The sequence below is a fragment of the Meleagris gallopavo genome, chromosome Z (genome assembly GCF_905368555.1).
Source record: "Meleagris gallopavo chromosome Z, MGAL_WU_HG_1.1, whole genome shotgun sequence".
NCBI lineage: Eukaryota > Metazoa > Chordata > Aves > Galliformes > Phasianidae > Meleagris > Meleagris gallopavo.
The window spans coordinates 56,648,411-56,672,178 of NC_139435.1; the positions used below are offsets into that span (position 1 = coordinate 56,648,411).

Here is a 23,768-nt window from a genome sequence, read left to right on the forward strand (position 1 = left end):
ACACAGAAGATCTTCACCGTAAGGACAGTCAAATACAGGAGCAGAGGCTCTGAACAGCTGTGAAATCTCCATTCTTGGATACAGGTGACCACCAGATGACCTTCAGAGTCCCCGCCTAACTTAGATTATTTCCCAATTTGATGACTTAATAGAAGAAAGCATAAAGTCTATCTGCTGATGTTACATAATTTCTACTGTAGGCCATGTTGCTTTCCTGCTTTGCTGATTTTGATATCCAGCAATTGTTTCAATTGTTGAGTACTCACTCTGAGATAGCTTTCCTCTACACTAAACACACTACAAATAGAAGGAAAAAGTCCTCTTTATCTCAGATATAGAGACTCATGTAACAGATTTTAATCAGTTTGAAAGGCAAAGGGAAATAATGTACGCATATTTCAGACTGGCAAGCAGTATGTCTGAGGCCTTGCTGTCTCTCAGGAGGATAAATGGCTTCTGGACAACCTAAACGCACATTACCCTTAATCTTCAACTTAATAAGGCAGCCTAAATAAAGAAACAGGTGATCACAACAAAGATTTTGTTTCAGTGCCACAGTCTTGTTTATGTCCTCTGATCACAGAACATGCAAGAGAGGAAAATATAGGTGACATACTGCTGACAAATGCACAGCTGGCAGAATCCGATATATACATCAACATTATAAATGTATGTACCAAGTACATGAAGTTGGTATATATGATATATTACAGATTTATATTGGAAAATGGTAAAACAATCAAAAAAACACAGTTCTTTCAGCAGGTTCCACAACTTTCCTCTGTACAGTTGAAACTTCTTGGGGATACCTCCTTTACTTCTTCAGTGCTAGTACCTGTTTGGGCTTAGTGGGGAACTTTGTAAGAATAGCATAGCATGGAAACGCTACGAACTAGAATTTCTGGAATCATGCCTCTCTGAGTTGATACATGAACATTTCTAAGAAAACAGACAACATTCTTTCAATTTTAAAGGTGACAAAAGTGAGTCCATCAAGGCACTTTATTTCATTCCCAGAAAGGCTAAGAGAGACATCGTTATTAAAGAATAATTTTGTTAGAGTATTTCCAGCTCAGCCTTTCAGCTTTTATTGATCTTTTTCTTCTTTTCAGAAGAAAAGCTGTTTCAGACTATCTGACCTTCTTTGTGTATAACCAATCCACAAACAAGCTATCTATAATATTTTCTTGGTAGGCTGAGTAGTAAAAACCATAGAATCATTCTTCTAAATATATGAAAGTAAGCAAAAAGCTCATGTGGTGACATTAAATCATAAACTAGACTGCAGTTTGAATTAAAAGCCATCAGGACTTCATACTATAAACAGCCATACACTATAAAGATATTAGATAAGCAACATACATACGCTCACCAGTTCTAAGGTCCATATTAACATGCCACTGCAATTCACCTCAAGGGAAGAAAAAAAGAAGGGTACTTTCAGTGCAGTTAAAGCACATAGACAGTGAAACTTCATGGTACCTGCCATTCATCTGTCTAAAATTGAAGCTGGATTAACTATAGAAGCTCACTTACTGGAGGAGGCACACTGCAAACTGGAAGGTGCTGCCCACTGAAAACCACTGAACGCCCTGGGACCTGCTGTGTGCTGTAGGGTGGGATGTGCTGGCCTGTGCAAAGTGGTATCCCATGTGGTGCCATTGTTGTCACTGTGTAGGAGACAGGAACTGTACCCTGATGGATCTGCAGCAAAAGGAAAATTAATAGTAAGAACTTACTGTAAACTCTTAACAGCATTGTACAGCATGCTGAGTAAATTAACAAGCTTCTACCTATATATTGGAAAAAACCTTCATAATGAATGCTTAAAAAAGAGGCACATGCCTATAATTCCTGTTCTTTCAAATGTTCTTCTCAATGTACTACTTATTGATGAGTATTTTTGGGGCAGGGTAAAGAGGGATCTATTAGTTTAAAAGGATAAAACTTTGAAGTCCTTTTTTTTTTTTTTTTTTGTAAATACTGAATAAGGATTCTCTGGTAAAATTGAAAAGCCATAATGTCAGGAAGCATGGATTTATGAACAATAATTATTTCAGGGAAGCTCATTCTTTATCCTTGTTCTGCTAAAGTGGAAACCATTCAAACAACTCATTAAGAGGTGAGAATAACTAAATTAAAGACTGCTGATTTACTGAACTGGTATTGTGTAGTCAGAAACAGAGGTCAAAACAGGAACACGGATCACTGAATGGAACTTAAAGGCTAAACTTGTGCATCATGGTAGATAGAAATCCCTCTCCAGAGGGAGGCTGAATTTGACATAGTTCTAGCTCTGATAGAAAAGTTAGGCAAACAGTGTAATGCTGGCTGTGACTTGGAAATGCTCAAAATGAGAATAAAAAATAACCTCTTAAAATGGTTCTGTCTCTGAAGTATAAAATATCACCATGGAGGACCTCAGTGAGTCTGATCACAGATGTTGCTTGGAAGATACAGGCAGTCAAATGGAACAACTGCTTATCCATGATTGTCATGATGTAATCTTGCAACACAAAGCAAGAGCATGTTTTGATTTTTTAAGATACTGCAGCAGTAAAATTGTTTATCAGAACGTGAGGTTGTGAGATGGCTAGCACGGTGGTTAGCTTCCACTCCTGCACTTGGCCTCTGCGGCTGTGCATACATAATATAATTCATCAGTTGTATGCTTCTGCATGGAATACAAGTACGTTTTAAGTAGGGTTGTTAGAATTTGAATTCTATGTATGTGCAGTTTGAGAAATGCACATTCAGACAAGCAGTTCATGATCACGTAGAATCCAAAACACATCTACTGCGGCCTGCTGATTTGAACAAAAGACAACAACTTCTTTTAGAGGTCTTCAGTTATAAACTCTATGCCTATTCCTGTCTCCTGCTCAGAAATTATTTGCTTTCTGGACCAACTGCAGATCTCTCTTTTTTTTCCATATGCTTTAAGGAGGAGCTGATTATGTTTGGATGACTTATTTGGTTATACAACAATACTATCATGACTGCTGTTTTGTAAGCAACCAATTATTGGCATTATGAATTCTACTTCTGAACAATATATTTCAATAATTTATAGATACCAATGCTAAGAAGAGGTACTTCATGTGAAGTAGAAATTTACTGTATCACATCTTAAAGAAGTTAAATTAACCTCAGAAGCAAAAGAAGCGTGTTTGAAAGACCTGGGCCAGAGCATACAGCACAAAGGAAATACGTGCATAGGAAAGTTGTTAACTTTCAATCTTCTTTACTAGGACCGGACATTTTTTTTCCCCCTACTGCCTACTCTAGCGCTTCATATGCCAAAAACAGCTCCCTCTGTAAAACAGAATTTAGTGTTATGTTGGCAGTGACTAACACTGCCAACTAATCTGGAAATGAGAGGTATCTTAACATTTGGGGGGAGAAAAAAAAAAAGATAACTTCAACATCCCACCATTTGTGCTCCAATCCTCTTACCTGGTCATGAATGTCAACCATCACTGCATTCTGCTGTGGTGGATGAACAGCTGGGCGTAAAATACGAGGAGATACATTCGGTGGGCGAAAAGCTCGGGGCTCTTCTATTGCTTGCTGCTGTCCATAGGAGAGATGGTGATAGTTTTCATCCAGACTAATGGAATTATGTCGAGACAAACGATCTCTCCTAGTTCTCTGACGTCGAACAGGAGGACTGGAAACACATTAAAAAGATTAGAGATTATATAAATGCCACAAGCCCTTCTCAGTAACCAAAACCAAATGAAAATGAAGTTTCAAGACATTTTTTTAAAATGGCCAGCAGGCCTAAGCTTGGGGCAATCCAAAACATGAACACAGACTGGATGATGATCAGACTGAGAGCAGGTCTGCAGAGAATGCTCAGGTGTTGGTGGATATTGGTGGACAAAAATCTCGACATGAGCCAGCAGCACACAACTACAGCTCAGAACAATTTATAACTCAAAGAAAACATCAAAATATTTACCATGTGATCTAGTCAGAAATACTGATGGTATTAAACACAGCATACAGCCTAAACACTTCTCTTGAGCTGCCATGAAGAATCAAAAGTGTTTATCTGTCTCTACAGCCTGTTTACCTTCTTCTGTTTCGTGCAGGTGTGTTGCATCGTTCCCCTGAGAAGTGGTGTTGGTTGGGCCGAGCCAAAGGAGGCTGCCTATTTGATGTCATATCCCATGGTCGCATTGGCGGTGATGAGGCTGGTGACGCCGTCGTATAGTCAAAGACTGAATGGGAAAGGCGTTGTCGCTTGGGGCTGGGACCGTCTTCACTCTGTGCCAGTGAGAAACAAATAAAGCATCTCTAGATGAGCGAATTACAACTATGTTTCAAGATTATCTTGCAGCTAGCATTAGAAGGAAGCATTTACTGCAGACTGCACTGAAACATCTTCAAGTTAATCAACTGCAAGTAGTCATCTATTTATTACTCTTCTAAAACAAATTTGTGATAGCTCCCTAATTCCTGAAGAACAACCAAATTATATTTCAGAAACATGAGGTCACACAGAGAGCTCATTAAGAAAGGATGTAATGAGAAGACAGGACAGGCCACAGTGCCCACACGCAGGTCTCATACAGACGAGCAAACCGACCCGCTGTGGATGCACACAACCGACTCCTTCATACCATTCTTCTGCCCACCCACTCTCTGCTCACCCCCGTTCCTCTTCCCAGCACACAGCTCCACAGGGTCTCCGGCCCGGGCCTTGAGTTTGCATCCCTATCAGCTACAAAGTCCTTATTTGCCTGCAGTTCCTTCATGGTGTGGTTGACCGGACTGGTTTTAGATCTTCTCTAGTCCTTCTTATTTCAGTTTGGCTGGCAGATTTGAATCTCTGTGTACAGTTTCATTTGCTTCTTGCTCTTCCTTATCATTCCATGTGATAAAGTACTTGATCACATAATCTCTCTGCAATAAGCATTCCCACATATTTTTCCCTACTACTGACTGACCAGCTTTAGTTTGGTTTCCATCCCCCTTCCCATTTGTTGGCCACGTTTGGCATCCTGGAGAGTCCCCTCTTAGAATTTCCTGCTTTTCTTAGTATTCCCTCTTGACAATGAAATGCTCCTTGACGAGACACGCTCATAGGAGTATGCACTCTCTCCTTCCACATACATAAAGCAAACTTCCATTAATTGTACACAGAGAAATCATAAGAATGTCAGACACTACAGCTGAGGAAGAATGAGATGAAGACTATTGATGAAAAAGGGACAAACCAACACCTCCTCACTCTTTGCCCTAAACAAGAAATTAAAAGTGTGTGAAAAAATAATGGGAGAAAAAAAATGACTGTATCAACTTCTAAAACAACAAACAAAAAGCTCATGAGCTTCATACATAAAGACTGAGATTTCCTTTAAATGCACCCTCAATATTCTAGACCTTAATAAATCTAGAAAAGAAGTACTACAAAAAAAACAAGTATATGCGATACATTTAAGAATAATGTTCTAAGAATTGCCAAAAAAAAAAAAAAAAAAGGGATTAAAACCATATAAGATTACTTCCAAGCCTAATTGCTGCTTTTTTTCCAAGACAAAGTAAAAAATCCAGTTGGACACAGGTCTTTATCACAAAAGATCTGTCTACATACAGATTTACCAGCAAAATCACACTGAGATGATGCACCTTTAGAGGCAAAAGCTCTCTAGAGAGATCTTAGTTGGCAGAATAAACACCATCAATAAGTATCTTGAGCCAGCGTAACCTAGTATGCCCAATGAATTTTAGTGGCTGGTTAGCATATTTCTGTTTTGTTCCTTTTTTTTTGGGGGGGGGGGGGGGGGGGAAAACGGGGATGAGTGGGTGGCTGAAAACTGTGTGCTAGAACAGCTAGATGACAAAACACTTTTTGCTCAGCCTCTGCAGTGTTAAGCAGGATGTAGAACTCCTGCTTCAACCCACCACCTTCCATAACAACATCTTACCTGTTCTTATGAATACTAAAATACCTGGATCAGGCACCATGACACCACAGGAAGGAACTAAAAAAAAATAATTATGTTTGCTGATTGGGAACACAGCAGTGAAGTGGATGTAAAGTGGGCATGCAGTGAGAAAATAAACATTTGAATAGTGACGTATACACTTTACATCCTCCAGACACCAAATTAAAACCCTAGATCCCAAACATTCAAGACAACTATTGCAAATGATGCGTCAGAAGAAGACTTGTAAGTCCTGCTTAGGCTCCAGTGACAAGCTTCCCTATCAGTAATTATTTTAAATGTCACAATTTTTTTTCTAGCCCACATTCAGTTTCAGATTTGTGACCTATAGACAACTTGAATGCGTGGCTAGCAGAATACACACAAGACAATTTCCTGATGAAGGAACATTACTGCAATGTGAATTTGGCCTAATGAAAACTTGGAAAAGTAGTACAGACTTTCCCAAACCTGAGAGCTGGCTCAAACAATTCAGGCGGTTGAAAGGAAGCCCAGTCAGGCAGCTCTTAAGGTTCAGAAGTCTTAAGAGACAGTATGGTTTACTGTTTCCAGTTCTGAGCTCCCCAGTACAAAACAGAGAGTCCACTGAAGCGTCACTTAGATGACAAAGGGATAGGAGCATCCCTCCTACAAGGAGAGGCTAAGAGAGCTAGGATTTTTCAGCCTGTAGAGAAGGCGGCTCAGAGACGTGTACAAACATATGAAGGTAGAATGCAAAGAATACAGGGCCAGGCTCTTTTCAGTGGTGTCCAGTGCCAGGACAAAAAGCAATGGACATAAACTGGCACACTGCAAGTTCCCTCTGAACACCTGGAAGACCTTCTTTGCTGTGCAGGTGACAGAGCACTGGTACATGTTACCCAGAGAGTCTATGGAGTCCCTTCCTTGGAGATTTTCAGTCCACCTGGATATGATCCGGAGCAACCAGCTCTGGGTAGCTCTGAAGGGATTCACCCAGACAGCCTACATAGGCACCTTCCAGCCACAGTCATTCTGTGATTCTGAGGCAGCACAAAGTAAAGTGGGAAAAGATCTTCACTGAATGTTATGCACTAGGCTTTCAGTAGCGTTCTCCTGTGGAAGCAGGAAAAAGCAAATCAAATAATACTTCAGAGTAGATGTTCAAAAGTTTCTCTACAGAATTATCCTTGTGAGCATGTGTATGGTTTACCACTAAAACTTGGCACACCTCAGATTTTTTAAAATGGTACATAACTGGGCTCTGCTCTTCAGAAAAGACTGTCAAAAGCTGAGAAAGTTATTATGTAACTAGAACTTGAGATGAAAATTTCAGTAGTGACCAAGAAACACTATGCATGACAATAGCCATTTCTATGGTTACAGCAAAAGGCAGAGGAAAAAGAAAAAAACAGGCTCAGAAGAAAACTCCTTTTTGCCTTCATTCTCTGGGTTTAGGCAAGAGGTATTTTGTATTTCAAATTCTAGAAACAGAAGAGTTCTTAGCAGGACTGAAAGGAAATAATTTGAGTAAGGAAGAAAACCTCAATCTTTCTTCATCCTTCTGGAAAGACCATTTCCTAAAGCATTGATGAAGATCGCCAGGCAGAGCATCTGCTCAGCAATATCAGAAGGTGCACTATGAACTCTCACCCCAGCTCATACAATGACTTATCCTTATGATAATGCAAAAGAAAAAACTGGCCAGTACTACAAAAATAAACAGAGCTGAGGTGACAGGCACAAGACTAACAGAAGGAGGACACAGTTGAGTTTGTGCAACTGTCAAGTTTGCCTAGGCCAGAGATATCAGGAGATTTCAGGGATAGGAATAAAACAGTAAGACTTTCAAGATGAAAGGGCTCTTTAGAAAATCAGCAAATAAAATACAGTAATTGTCACAGTGCCTACATGAAGCACAATTGTGTTTTCCTTTTTTTAATTTATTTTCAGTTAAAAAGTTGTGATAAATGCAAAAGATAGTGCTACTGCAAATGATCTAGGAGGTAAAAAGCTCTTAGGACAGAAATGCTGAAAAGCTTCTTATTTTTCTGAGAAGGGAAGGTGAGCATCACCAGCCTTTTTAAAGATGGAAAGCCAACAGAAGAACTCTGATGAAGCAGTTCTGTGTAACTATTTTTCTAAGTGAGGAATAGTTCCAGTGCAATCCAGGCAAACTGGTTGGACAGCAATCAGCAAAAGGCATCATTAAGGTGCAACAGATTTCCTTCTTCTCTCCCACTGTTTTTAAATAGCTGCTGTTAGAATTTTACTGCTGTTGAAGAAAAACGACTTGGCTTTAGACATTTTGACAAATGGAAATCAGAAGAGGGCACCAAAAAGCAAAGGAAGTTTTCATGATCTTTCAGATCTTTCAGAGCTCAGTAAAAGAAGATCAATTCCAAGTCAAGCCTCCACCTCACCGGATGTTTCAAGTCTCAGTGCCTCAACAGTCAATGAAATCCTCAACTTGAAACAGGAAGAAATGAATTTCATACTCCATCTATACTCTTACTCCTACCTTTCAGATTTCTCCTGGGAAAGAGGAAGACCTTTTCAGAAAGATTAAATGACAAAACCTTGAGGAATCTAAAACTTGCTCCATACAAATTCCCATCCAGTTCACGAGCAGTTTAGTCCACACTGATACCAAGCACAAACACATAAGGTTGTTCTGAAAAGCAACGAAACTATAGTTTAAGTTTCAACTTGCTTTTCAGTAGTACTCCTAAAGACCTCACTTGTCTTCATAACTGCAAAAGTTGTGCTACTCTTGAGTACAGATTAGACTTTCTTTGAAGAGCAAAAGAGTAATGTGACTTTGGAAACAATGTCTTTAAACTTTAAACCTACTATAGTCAGAGTAAATCACGTTGAAAAAAATATACGTAGATAGGCTTTTGCTAAGATTCAAATAAGAAAATTTTGACATCCCTAAGTTATGAACCCCGCTAATACATACACTACTTTTCTTGCAATTACTGTTCTTTGCATGTTCTATTTCCTGGTAACAAGCTCAGGGAAACCTTCCCATGTAACACTATGCATGCATGTTTTCTTTTCCATGGGTTTGGTGATTGAGGAAGATACCAACTTCTCATTACAGCGAGCATAGCACCTCACCCACACTGTCTCACTCAATTCTCTGACTGTGCACTGTCCTTTCTAACTGCCCAGACAAATGGAGCTTCCTCTTCTTTTTCAGGACAGCAAGTCTCCAATGCCCCAGCTACAACACCTTGCTAAAGAGAGAAAAAAAACAAAAGGTGTATATATTTCAAGAAACAATGCAATCTGCTGGGCCAGCAAACAGCAAAGTCTCTGAGATGAGGGTAAATGCCATGTATTTAGCAACTGGAAGCAGAGCCGTTGCTCCAGCAGATGGGTGATTATGAACAAGCATGTAAGCAGTGCTGCAGGTCAGGCAGTAACGCCAGGACAAAGTGGGCTCCTGGTGACCAGGGCTGTTTTAGCACTCTGGGTGTCTCACCAAATGGTCAAACAACGCACCAAGAAGAGCATCTGCTCTCACACCCACTTTCATGTGGCTTCACGTCTGCATAAGTAGTAACTACGTGACTACAAAGACTAGCAGTTGAAAGCCAATGCCTCCAGAAAATACCTCAACGCACAACTAGTTTCAAATCACATTTCTTAAGGAAGCGACAAACATCTTCCTGGCCCACAAACGGGAAAGAGGACTCGGTACGCACTGAAAATCCCGAAGGCAGAGCCCCCAGCCACACACCTGAGCAGCGGTCTCCTCCCGAACAGCCGTCCCTTCTCGGCTCGTGACAGCGCAGCGTCCCCCAGGCACACAGGAGCCGCCGTCGCTTCGCCCCGACCCGACCCAAGCCAACCGGCCCACGCCCGCCGATCCCGGCGCACCGGCACGGCCCACGACCCGAGCGCGGCCAACCGCCCCTCCCCGCCGGTACCTGCGGCCGCGGGGCCCCGCGGGGTCGCGCCCCCGCCTCCTCGGCGCGCCCCGCGGTGCCCGGCGAGGCTCCGCCGCCGCCTCCTGTCGTGTCGGCTGCGGGTCCCGCCGCCACCGCCGCCCGGCCCGGGCCTGCGCCTGCGCCGCCTGTCCGCACAGTCGCTTCCGGGAATGGCGGCCCTGCGCCCTCCGCCCATCACAGGGCGAGCTCCGGCTGCGGCCCGCGACCCTCCTGCGCTCGGCCCGCCGCCCTCCGCGGCTCGCTGCCGCCACAGCCAGCCATCTTCCGCCCCTGCGGGCCCCGCGGCCCCGCGCCGCCTCCGGACGCCGGTGACGTCACGCTCCAACGAGGGCGGGCCGAGAGGAGCCAGCCCCGCCTCGCACCCAGCAGCGTGCGACGGCCTTTGTTTGCACCCGGCGGCGGCTGGCGGGCCGGCCCGAGCGCGTCACCGCCGCGGCCGGAAGCAGACGGCGAGCGGCGGCTGGCGGGGGCGGTGCTTGCGGCCCTGGTCGGCAATCCGCCCCGTTCCCAGCCTCCTCCCCGGGCGGCCCGGGGAGCGGCGCGGCGCGGCGCGAGGCCCCGCCCCTCAGCGTCTCGGGACGGCGGCTGCGAGCCCGCGGCCCCGTGAACCGTGCCTCCTTCCCGATTAGCTGCAGTGCTATGAAATTAACCTACTCTGGTTTCGTAACGCAGCGGGGTTTTACTCTTATGAAGGCTCTGACATCCAGACCTAATTCCAATTTCTAAAGACCATCGTTTAAAACATGTGCCCTTTTCCAGGCACTTAAAGCCAAAAAATCAGCTTAGTATCAAGTAAGCCGCCTTGCAAAGAGCAGGAAAATAAAAGCCTTGCAAAAAGTCCACCAACCTCTCAAACTGATGAAGTCAGAGCCTTCTGACCCTTACCTTGCAGTTAGCAGCAGCACTGCTTTATCGACCCAGAGCGTCATATGGCAGTGGTGCTCAGAATACCAAGCAAGAAGAAAAATACCATCCGTTCACTTACTAAAAGATAGTCCTGAATCAAGTGTATTTTTAACACGACAATTCAAAGCAATTCTTAAAAATGAGCACAATGCTTGCAAAGCGAAGACTTTGTATAGAAAAGCAATACATAAAAAAGACAAACATTAATCTTTCGAAGGAGAAACTTATGTATGCCTCACCTTGTCGCCATCATCGTTGCAAATGTGATCTTGATGGTTTGACTGGCACTGAAAGGAAGTCGCAATGCTACCTGCAAAAGAAGGTGGGTAAAAAACTTGTTAAAATGATAACAATGCTGAAAATAAGGACAAATCTACCAGCCAATTTTTTTTTTTTCCCCCGTCACACAGAAGAGAGTTTTAGTTGCCAAACAGTTAAGTCTGACTAGTCATGCATTTAATTCTGATGCTGGAGTAAGCAGCAGAGATGCATTTTGCACAGTGTGCCAGCAATAACTTCACAGAGATTTTTTTTCCAAACATTTAAACAGAACAAAATTCGAGCTAGTTCATCAATCCAAAGCAAACATATGCAGTAGAATACCATAAGCACACAGAGAGAGAAGCTGCACAGCTCTATGTTAAGGTGCTGTAGTCTTGCTCTGCATCCTTTACTGAAGAAAATGTTCAGCACCCTGGTTAGCCACAGCAGTTTCTCTCTACTAAAAATAAAAGCGGATTGAAAAATCCAACATTAAAGCAGAAAAGCATTGCTCTTATCCATCTTATCTGTAATGGAATTCCTGCCTGCTTGAGGTTTTTCATCAGTTTCATTATGCCACATTCTCTGCATGGTACAGCACACTTCTGCAAAGACTCATCCCAGTCCTGAGACTTCTATCCAAGTAGAGAAACAACCTGAAGCTGGACTGTATCAACACAGATTCCCAAGCATGTGCTTTTCCCTGCTCAGAAAGCAGAGGAGTGGGGTAACCACTACTCTTGATTTTGTACTTCCTCTTCCTATAAATACTGGGTGAAACAAAATAGAAATAAAATAAAATGCATGGAGAAATTAAAAAACAACAACAACAACCAGCAGCCTTATTGTAAAGGTACACTATTTCATTATGTTCCTCACAGAATAAATATATAGAAATTTTCTCCATAGGTTTCTTGGTGGCCTTCTGAAATATGACTAATCCAGTTCTGTAAGATAGATAAGGAATTCCATGCATCATTTTTTTCATAAATCTTTGCAGCTTATGGGATGGATAACACTGATCAAGGAAGATGCTTATTTACAGAATCAGCCAGTCTGAGAAAGCCTGCAAAATCACTTTGTAACTGGGGAGGGAACAGAACCATTCAGTCCTTATTGTCATTACTGCCTCAGTGTTTAAACTATACTGTTTATGCTTTTTTTTCCCCCCGACCTCTAAAATAGGATGTATAAAATGGGAAAAGTAGGAAAATTAGTTTCTTTCTGCTCCACAGCAGCAAGAACATGTGCTTGAGGAAACACTGCACAGGCAGCATCCTACCAGCCAGCGAGAGCACACTGTGGCCTATGCAGCACGTAGCCTCTGGATGTTACTCATCGTGACCTCGAGCCAATTCACATCATTTTAGGCTTAAATCACCCCACTTGTAGACTAGTCAGCTTTAGCACAGCTACTGGGAAACAATTCATATCACAGCTACATGTAAATACTGTCCTGAACGTTACAAGTTATATAAAACAGCAAATGGTGTTAAGGTTTTCTATCAAAATCTTTAGGTTGCTGGCCAGAGACAATGAGACAACTCACCTAGAACCTTTCTCATTCACCTGAATGCTCTTTACTAAAGCAAAAAGTCTCCAACTGAACCAAATGTAATGCACAAGAGAACTCAAATCTACCTCAACTTTATTCAAAAGAATAATGCACTCAACTTCCTTTTTTTCCCCCTGAAAAAGACTATTACAGCATGTGATGCATCTATGACTACCTTGTTTCCATATCTGCATTTCTTTCAACCAGACAACTGTTAACAGCTTCTAATGTGTAAGAGTGCATAATGGTATCTTACAGAAGTTGAGTGTTCACATATTACAATTCATAAGCTACACAAATTTCTTAAAAGAGGCACTCTTGGAAGATCCCAAAGGCTACATGGCCTTTGTCTCTGTTTGGCTCTCCAACCCAGAAGGCAGTAAATTGGTTTCATTTTCAAAGCAGAACATGGAGATCCACACTGTTATACTGAGTGCATACCTACAGCTTCCTTCCACCTTCACAAATTAGATCTAGAAGCTTCAATTGATAAATACTTTGCAGTGGTTTTGTAGAATCTTGTCATCTCTGAGGTTAGCTAAAAGCACATGCTTTTAACTACTAGAGCTGTGTTAGTAAGATAACTCTACTAGAGAGTTCTTGTAAGCACATTGTTTGGTTATTTCCTCTGTCTCAAGACAGTTACAAGTTGTGGAAACCTTATATTCTCGACAGCATAAGACTCTCCTCTGTCACCAAGTTTCCCCGGCATTTCCAGGACAGAATACTGCTTCAAAACAGGAGATTTCATTCATATCCTTATTAATTCCACAGTTCTGCTTCCAAAGGAAAAAAAAAAAAAATAAATAATAATAATAATAAAAAAAAAAGTACTGGAACACTGCATGAATATACCATATGCTTCTGAAAAAAAAAAAAAAAACCCTCAAAAGTTTCAATTTAAATTATTAATTACAGTTAGTATAAATAATGCACTGCTATAATAAAAGATCACTAAACATAGATTAGAAGGCCATTAATTTATTTGGCCTGGGATAACAAAAATGGCACCAGATGCTGCAGTCTTCTTTTTGGCATCTCTTAGTACCAAACTAAAAGCCCGACTCAGCCATCACAGCCCACTGCAAACTGCATTTGTGCTCCTAGGCAGGCTTTGAACTGAATATAGATTCACGCTTTCCATAGGTGTTATTTTGGTCTAGCAGGTTAGAAAGAAAAAGAAGGAAAACCTATCACTGAATTTTTGCATGTAGATGCGCTTTCAGATGCTGAAAACTCAAGTGCTATTAAAAATACAGCAAATAATATAGAAATCTGAATAACAGTTTTGGCATCACTGTGTTAAAAACTGCTCCACAGCAGACAGGACAGCAGCAGCAGCACATTCTTCTGGGTCCCTAATACCACGATGCAGTTGTTGAAAGTGAAGCAATGCTCCTGCAGCCAGCCTGTCACAACTACTGATTCTTACCCCCTCTACCAACCTAGGACTCGCTTTTAGTGTCCAATCACTTCATGTTCTCAAAGGGAAGTCTGACATTAAGCACTGATCCTACTTACTGAAAAAAGTTCAAATTCAGTATCAGGAAAACCAAATCCTTCAAGCATATATTGTTTATTATGGTTTTCCGCAACCCCCCATTAACATTTCAGCCAGTAGCTAGGAAGGTAATTTCTGACACCAGTAAGCACCAGGCAACAGGAACAGTTGAAAAAGCTAAGAAGAGTGTTTTCAAGTAGCTGGTAACTGTCCATAATTACCAAAGACAAAATTACAGAAAATGCAACTTGTGGGCAAAACTGTTTCCAAATCTTTGTAACTTATTACTCAAAAAAACCCAAACAAACAAACAAACAAAAACACCCAGAAACAAACAACAACAACAAAAGCACAAAAAAAAAAACACCACCACCAAAAACAAAACAGAACAACAACAACAAAAAACCTGCAGAAATATGCATGATCTTTGACAGAATATTCCCCAACCAAATTAAAGTCCGTGTTAAAATATCTCAATTAAAAAAAATCTTTGGGGAGGAGGAACAGCAAAATGACAAGGTAACGCTTAAGTTACCACAAGAGTGAAATAATGTAACTAGGTATGTAAGCACAAACAATTAGCAATGTGAGTAAGAAGTGTTTCTAAAAGAAGGCTCAGCAACACTGGAAAACAGACGGGCTGTCAGATTAAAATACTAAAAATATATTTTATGTAAAATTCCAGTATATACACCTGGATTTTATTTTTAAAATGAAAATACAAGCTTTGATCATTTTATATCCCCTATTTCCACAAATCACTCTGGAACTTGCAAATTAAGAGATTCAAGTGCAATATTCTTGAAATCAAATCAATCAAACAATAGCAACAAAACACCAAAAGCTCCCCAGCAACTTATTTAGAAGTAGTATAATTCAGTTGGAAGTGACCTAACAGAAAACACTGAATCCAACTACTTGACCAATTCAGGGCTAACCAAAAGCTGAAGTGTATTAATTATCCAAACAGTTCTTGAATACTGAAAGCCATGGAGCTTCAACCACTTCTCTAGGAAGCCTATTTCAGTGTTTGATCACCCACACAGTAAACGTTTCCTAATGTCCCATCTGAGCCTGGCACTGCTCTGTGCCATTTCCATTCTGCCATCAGTTCCCAGTAGCAGAGCCTGGCACCCCCCTCTCATTGGGCTGCAGGGAGCAGTGAGGTCAGCCCTCAGCCTCCTCTTCTCCAGGCTGGGCAGCCCAATGCCCCCAGCACTCCTCACAAAATTCCTTCTGCCCTATCACCAGCTTTGCTGCCTGCCTTTGCGTGTTTTCAAGGACCTAAATACCTTTTTATATTGTTGAGCCCAAAACTGCACACAATATTCAAGATGAGGCTGCGTCAATGAGAAACATAGCAGGAGAATCACCTCTTTTGACCAGCCTGCTGTGCTGTGTTTGATGTACCCCAACATATGGTTTGCCCCTTGGCTGCCCAGATACAGCTCTGGCTCGTGCTGAGCTGCTGTCACCAGCACTCCCACGTGCCGTCCTGCTGAGCTGCTCTCAGTCACTTGTCCCCATCTGTGCCTGTGTTCGGCACTGTTCTGTCCCACGTGCAGAACGCAACACTTTCCTTTGCTGATCTTCATGCCACTGCTGATTGTCCAGTGCCCCAGGGTATCTACATCTCCCTGCAAGACCTCTCGTCCCTCCAGAGAGTCAGCAGCACCAGTCAGATTAGCGCCATCAGCAAACTTCCTAACGATGCATTCAGGTTCTGTATTTATTTACCACTCCTGTTCAAGAAACAAATACCAGTAACACATTTAGAAAGAAAAAGACAGCATGCTACAATGGCCTTCCACATACTTTCCAGCAGAGGCTAGCTGTGTGCAGCAATACAAAACAATTTACTCCTCTACTGTGGTATAGTAAAACTACAAATAACTACACCTAACACCTGCAGCACCATTAAACCTTCTCAATATACATAATGTCTTTTGTTTTTTGCTGGAGATCATGATGAAGCGAAACCAAGAACGTAAATTCTGAGAAGCCAAGTCATCTGAAAGACATCAAGAAAGTTTAGGAAATAATGCACTAAAGAGAGAAAGAAGTGATAAACCAAAACATAGAGAGGATAAGACCAGTGGTATTTAGACAGAGGACATTTTCTGACTGTAATAGAAACAAACACAAAACACATTAAGGCAAACATGAAAACTAAACTAGTTATTTTCACAGGGAAAAAAAAAAAATTATTTAACTTCCAACTGATAATTTTGGATAAAAAAGGCATTAATTCAGCTCTGCAAATTTATCAGCTGATAGTCCAAGATCAAGAGTTCTGTTGTCAAATTATACAAGGCTTGCCCAAGATCTCATCAAAACTTCTATCAATACAGATATAATGACTGATGAAGATGTGTTAAAGTAAGGAGCTGCTGGTGAATTAGATGGCTGGCTAACTTCTTCAGAGACAATGGACAACTAAGAAAAATAATAAAAAAAATAACTTCTGACTCATCACTATGGAAAGAAGTCTCTACAAACTTCTGGCCTACAGAGGTCACAAGAGTTCCAGAAGAGTTTCTGTGTATTGCTGTAAGAAGAGAGAACAAAGAAGTTATTATCAATTTTAAGTTTCAAGGTGTGATGTTAAGAAAGATCAGTTTTAAATTGTGCAAAACATGCTAAGCTAGCTTCCCATTTGATTTAGACCTTTGCAAAGCACAAGTATTTTCATTAGGAATGTTCCATGTACATTATTGAGATTTGGAATTAATTCAAGCTCAAAATCAAACTCAAAAAACAAACAAACAAAAAAACAAACAAGAACCCAACAACAAAAAACCCACAAAGAGTGTTAAAAATGAAAAGATAAGGCTTGGTGGCTTCCTGTCCATAGTCTCAGATGCCGAGTTAAATTAAAATATGACCTCTTGATTAGTCTAAGATAAAACTGTAGGCAGCAGATAATGAGGATAGTTCCATTCTGCCAATGGAATGACAAATTCTATAATCCTGTTTGTGGCATCTATGCATGTGGATAACAAAAGGAGTTGCCAGAATGCTGTATATATGAAATCTTAGCTTATATCTAACTGCAGTCACAGAATCATAGAATCACAGAACAGCCTGGGTTGAAAAGGAACCACAACGATCATCCTGTTCTAACCCCCCTGCTATGTGCAGGGCTGTCAATCACCAGAGCAGGCTGCCCAGAGCCACATCCAGCCTGGCCCTGAATGCCTCCAGGGATGGGGCATCCACAGCCTCCTTGGGCAACCTGTTCCAGTGTGTCAGCCATAAACGTGGACCTTACATTACATAAGGAAAGCAGCAGGTGCTATTCTTGTGCAGATGTAATTTTCAAGAACAGTGATCACACAATGGCAAATTGGAAGTTGACTTTGCTCTAGCTGTAATGCATGACAGCAGCAGCAACACAGCTGCAACTGTACTCTTCCACTGGTAAATACAAACCTGTAGGGTGCCTTGGCAGCCCACTGCTCTTTATGTTGTCACAATGGCATTTCAAGCAAGTACGCATTACTAAGGAAGAAAGATATCTTGGAATATACTTTTTTGATCATAAGCAGCTGCTCTGTAAACTGAGCCACAGACCAATTACAGTTAGTAGTGGATACAGCAATGCAATCTTTTGCTACTTTCCACCTCCTCCCCCCTCTCCCCCCCCCCCCCCCCCCCCTTTTTTCTTTTTGAACATAGTACCCCACAGTCTTTGCACTTACTTCTGGTCAATTATTTATTAAAAACCTAAAGCAGAATAGAAAGATATAAAACATGATTTCTTAGCTGTCAAGAGTTTACAGATGTTCTGACTGCTTTGCACCTGTTATCTGGCTGATGTCATGTGGAGTCATGTACAGGCAGCCCTGAAGATGGCGTGGTAATGCAGTCCCTCAGATGGGGCTAGCAAAAGCAGCAGAGTGCTTCCGGATGGGGCGGTCTCTTACTGCCTGGCAGTGGGTGCTGGAGGGTGCTTTCCTAGCCGTTCCAAGCTTTTCAGGTTTGACTCGTCTCAGGAACTCTCTCTCTCCTATTGTATTTGATTTATTAGTCTCAATTTCAATTAGATTGTATTATATTGTGTTATCTTGCATTCCGATATCATAATTAGTAAAATAAGTTTTCCTCCATAGATTGTTGCCGCTGTTTTTTTCTCCCTTCCTTCCTTCCTTCCTTCCTTCCTTCCTTCCTTCCTTCCTTCCCATTTTGTGGGGCCGGGGTGGGGGGGAGAACGGCAGGGGCCTACTGCCTCCCTGTCACGGGCATAGATTGATCTAGTTAACTCCAACACAACACCTTGTGGTTAGTAGATCCTAATGCCATTAAAAGGAAGGTGTTAATTCTGCTTGAATTATTCTCTACTACAAATCAGACAGTGTAATTTTGCACCAAAGGCTAGCTCAGCTGCACCACACTGCCCTCTCTCTCCTCCTCCTTCAAAAGAACAAGGACAGAAAATATGATGGACAAGGGCTCATGGTTGAGATAAGGACTGGGAGATCGCTCATCAATTACTGTCACGAGCAAAACTGACTCAGCTTAGGGAGATTAATGTAAGTTATTGCCTATTTCTAATAACAGACTAGAGCAGTAGAATTAAAAGCAAATTGAAAACATCTCCTACCCCCATCTATCCCCTCCTTCGTTCTGCCTCTGAACAGCACAGGGGATGGGGGGCTGCATTTGGTTCATAATGTTTCGTCTCTGCTGATCTTTCACCCTTATTCCTCCCCTGCTCCAGTATTGGGTCCCCACAGCCACAGGATGCTACCCTTCCTGATCCTTTGAGTGCTACACACACTACAGTTCTTCAAGAACTGCTCCAACATGGCACTTGTGGCGCAGACCTTCAGTAGAAGACGGCTCCAGTGTGCCCCCCCTCTCCCCCCCTAGTTAGCAGCAGCTCCCACCAACTCACCTGCTGTACTGTGGGCTCCTTCATGGGCTGCAGTGTGGAGATCTGCTCCGCTGCGGTCCTTCCCGAGCTGCAGAAGAACAGCCTGCTCCCCCACAACCCCCTCCATGGCCTGCAGAGGAACAACCTGCTCCCCCACAGTCCCCTCCACGGGCTGTGGATGAACAGCCTGCTCCCCCACAGTCCCCTCCATGGGCTGCGAGTGAACAGCCTGCTCCCCCACGGTTCCCTCCATGGGCTGCAGAGGAACAGCCTGCTCCCCCACAGTCCTCTCCATGGGCTGTGGAGGAACAGCCTGCTCCCCAATGGTGCCCTCCGGGGGCTGCTGGGGGGCAGCCAGCTCCCCTACAGTACCCTGTATGGGCTGCTGGGGCACAGCCTTCTCCTCCGTGGTCCTCTCCATGGACTGTTGAGAACTTTGGCTTCAGCAGCTGGAGCTCCCGCAGTCCTTCTGCACTGACCTTGGCGGCTGCTGGGCTGTTTCACTCCTCTCTTCCAGCTGCTGTTTTGCAACGGTTTTTCCCCTTTCTTATATCTGCTCTCAGAGGCAACACAAGCGTCGCTCATTGGCTCAGCTCTGGCCAGCAGCAGGTCCTTGTTGGAGCGGGCTCTTATCTGAAGTGGGGCAGCTCCTCAGCTTTTCTCACAGAGGCCACCAATACATATCCCCCACTATCAAAAGCTTGCCACATAAGCCCAATACACAAACTGAAAGTGGAGAAATAATGCCAGTAAGACCCCTCAGTAAGTGAGAGAGCACGTTATACAAGCCACTGTGCACAGCACCTTGCCAAATGTACTTCCTTGCTGTGGTGTTAAGGTGTGGTATGAGGCCAATGCCTCATAGTTGCCTTCCTCCTGTGCAGCATCCAAGCTGAATTTTGCCACAATTCAAAGCAGTCTCCCCACTGTGGGAGTAATAGGGCAATTTGTGAAAGCAAGTTTACTCAGACTCACAACTTCTAATGCCTCAGTGACTATAGCCTGAAATTATGTTGGGAGACCTGCAAGAGACAACAGCCATTCAGAAAACTTCACAGCAGCCACCCTTTCAGCATTGCCAGTATCAAGACAGGGTGTTGAGTAAGGCCCTTCAAGTGATGCACACACAGCTTATGCTTGTATATGTTGTATACATGCACTTATATCTATGTATAAAACATACACACTAAATCTAAGACATTTAATGAGAAACTTCAGCTTTCTCCCAGTTAAATTTTATTTCAGTCCCTTTTTCAAATCAAAGTGAGACACTCTGCCAGACATTGCCTTGAATACAGGAAAAACAATCAGTTTTTTTGTAATAAGTGAGAAAAAGTGCCACACTCCCTAGTTACCACAGGAAGGGGATTGCTTTCCTTCTAAATCCACACATTAAACTAATCAGCAGAGAGAATCATCAGAATTTCTACCTAACTTGTGGATTGTTATAAAAAAGAATCTACATCAAGTTTGAATGACTTGCTTCATGCCTGTCAAGATGAAGCTCACACAATGCTAGTCCAAGGAAAAGAGGTGGAAGTTCAATGCTTTAAATTCACTCATTTCTGAGCTACGGAAAGCATAACATTGCTTAAATGAATGATACCAACTGATACACTCATTACATTCGCTTCCCAGGAATCACTTGAATATGCCACCTATACTACTAAAATGAACTTTATGTAGGATGTCACTGCTGAGCTTCATTAACTTGCATGAGTCAAAAGAGTTTTGAAGTGAATGCTAGCAGATTTGCAGGCTGGAGTTCACCAAGTAGCAAATGCATGGGAACAATTGAAATTTGAATCAATTTTTCCTTTGATAAAACCTGTGAGTTGAGCGGAGGATGTGTTTTCATGATACAACCACGGATGTTCAGCCCACCTCTGAAGGTTCAACAAAGATAATCAAGAGGTTAAATTCTCTGTGATCCAAGAGTCTTGTCACAAAGAAACAAAAAACAAACAAAACAAAACAAACCAAAAAAGACACAACCAAAAAAAAAAGCAACCAAAAAGCAATCAAAATAAAACATTCCTGTAGATGCCCATTATCTGCTAGTCAATAATATTCCCATTTACAACATACTACTTTTCTTTTCTTTTAGATGCTCTCCTAATTCAAGAGCCTTTCAAACCACAACTTTTTAAAAAGCAAAGACAAGATTTCAGTGGAAGGAAAGCTGTTACATGCTGGGAATAGCTAATAACTAACACCCAGTTGTGTGGTGCGGCACTTCACTGGTAATTTTAGCAACTTCTGAGCATAGACACTAGATGACATCCTCTTCAAGAAAAAATCTGAAGACACTAAAGGAAAAACAAAAACATAAAATGCCTCCTTTGCTTGCCAAGAAATCCATGATCCTGCTCAACTACTTTCTGCCCTCAGATCTCCTCTTCCACAACCCGACCCCAGCTGGCTCCATTACAAAGCCTGCCAGCCCCTTCTCCTCACTGTAAAGTCCAGCCAGGGGATGCAGTCCTTAATTTAATACACTCACTGAAGACTTATGTATTGTGAGCATCAGAAGGTGTGGTGAAGTCTGCAAGAAAAGAACCCTCTTAGTTGCTATTCAGTAAACAGACTGACTGCCCAGTGAGCATTAAGAAAGTTGATGAAAATGAAACAACCGCAAGTTGTAGTGAAGTCTAGGCCTATGTTTATTTCATACACATTAAACATACCTTCCAGTTGTACTTCTGACTGCCACCTCTCAGATGCACTAGGAGAAAAGGGGAGAAATCTAAGCACAAACTGGACTGGTTGGCCCTGTAACCCCAGAGAAGTGCCCTTCCCCCCAGTAACTACCTGGACCAGTTGGTGCCCTCATCTCCCAAGCCCCTAGGCAAACATCCAGGAAATAACCAATCCTTCACCCCGTGTAGTGTCTTTCCCCACCAGTGTGGGGATGAGGAGCTCCTTCTCTGCTGTCTGCCTCTGGTGGACAGGCAACCTACAGGCCCTGCTGCACTAGTTTGTCACTGCTGCCTCTGGACAGGAGAGGCTGCTGGCATGGCTGCCACCTAACAGCACTTGGCACAGGAAATATCCTGCACAGGCTCACGTGGCATGTTTTCAAGTTACACTCATGTCTGTGAGGATGTCTGTGACATTCCCATTTGGTGCTGTCTCAGGAACTGACCTGTCAGTAGCATGCCTCTCCATGCATCCCTGTGTGAAACTGGTATCAGGTATCCAGCATTTCATCAAAGGCTGTCCTCAGCTGAGGATGCAGTATTGCTGGATAAGCAAACAATTCCAGTGAGAATAAAAAGTTTTACTGACAATAACTACAACCATTTCTACAAAGACTAATACATATTAATACTAAGCACACCTAGAGCAAGTGAACAGATTAACTCAGACTTCAAGGAAGATGAACATCCCAACACTTAAATAATTCTTGAAATCAAAGGCAGTAATGACAAGGAGATTTGTATTTACTTTCATAAATGTCATCAGTATGCACTCTAAAAATCTCCATTAAAAATGAAATTACTGACAAACAGACTTTTGCAACATTCTTCAGCATTCAACTTTGCTATTTAAGAAAGTACTGAAACAGAAGAACACAATCCTTACTGTTAGCTTTTTCATTTCAAACATTACTCAAATTCTATTTAGGTTTTCATGCAAGAGTAAAAGTATTGAAGTGCATATTTCTGTATCTTTATAGTAACCATATGTAAAAAGCCAGCAACCATTTTCTTAAGGTATTGGCAGCTATGTGCTTTGCTCTAGTGACCAGCTTTTCCTGCTTGTTCAAGGAGCAGCTCAGCAAGAAGTCACCCATGGAAAACATTTACTGCAGCCATAAATAAAGAGGAAATTAGGTTAATGCAGAAATACTTTTACAGTCATAAGCAAGTGCCACAGCTTTTCTGGTAGTCTTGGTACTTAGAATATCAGGAGATGAAGTGTAACTGATGAAATTACATAGCAAAGTGTCAATAAAATTCTGCTAGCATGTGTCAGTCTGGCTTATAATACTATAAAAAAAAAAAACAACCACATAAAACAGTAAGGTTAAAGCACTACTTGGAGTCAAATAAGCTAATTAATCTTAGAGCCAAAAAGAGGAAGTCACCTCCTGTTCTGAGGATAACCTCTACAGTCCGTGAATAAGAAGGGATCTTGCTAAAGCGATATCAAATATAACGATTAATTTGCTTTTTTAAGGATTTTCTAAAGAACAAAAATCACAATTTTATATTTATTAGCAGTACATAATGCTCCCCACAATTCCTTTTTGGATTTCATCTTCTTAACAGCATTGTATCCCAAGCTACATTACTACCAATGCTTCTGAAGACTTAGATGTCTGAGCTTCTGAGGCACCTAAATCTAAGTTACTTTTGTAAAGCAAAAGCTACCTGAAATTTCAAGCCATTTGTTTTTTCTCTATTTGTAACTAGATCAGTAAATGGATTTTCTCAAAACGTATCTTCTCTTGAAAATTTCAGTAAGATTGAAAAATTGAAGACTGCTAATATAAACTGTCTAGGAACTTACTTTGGATACAATAAATAGTGTGCTTTCTTTATTTTAAATTTATTGTTACTTTTTTCATCATTACAAAATAAAAACATTGACCAAAAAGTACAGAGGTACAACTCCAAATGTTAAGCTCTAAACTTCACAAGCTTGTTGCCTTCTCTCTTTTGCTTTGTGGAATCTCTCAAAAGACTAGTAAATCCATCACTAATTTGCACAGAAATCCAGCCTAGTCTGGAGAAGAGCTTAGCAGTAATTTTTCTACTGTTGTCTGCCTTAAGCAGCCTATAATCAGGAT

General features: G+C 41.9%; 1 protein-coding gene across 8 annotated transcripts in view; it reads right to left on the minus strand.

The window, feature by feature from the left end:
- The window catches only part of RNF38 (ring finger protein 38), a 95,166-nt gene that overhangs the window by 18,039 nt on the left and 53,359 nt on the right, over nt 1-23,768 (minus strand). For 3 of the 8 annotated variants that reach the window (XM_085212712.1, XM_085212713.1, XM_085212716.1), the window contains 5 exons: nt 11,020-11,090; nt 4,079-4,272; nt 3,457-3,670; nt 1,537-1,704; nt 1,373-1,411 (listed from right to left, as the gene is read on the minus strand). In XM_085212712.1, coding sequence (XP_085068838.1) covers nt 1,373-1,411; nt 1,537-1,704; nt 3,457-3,670; nt 4,079-4,272; nt 11,020-11,090 — 686 coding nt within the window. Of the gene's footprint in view, nt 1-1,372; nt 1,412-1,536; nt 1,705-3,456; nt 3,671-4,078; nt 4,273-9,853; nt 10,339-11,019; nt 11,091-18,994; nt 19,410-21,660; nt 21,699-22,118; nt 22,157-23,768 lie in introns of those variants that run through there. The other 5 variants (XM_085212715.1, XM_085212709.1, XM_085212711.1 and 2 more) reach the window with 5 other exon arrangements.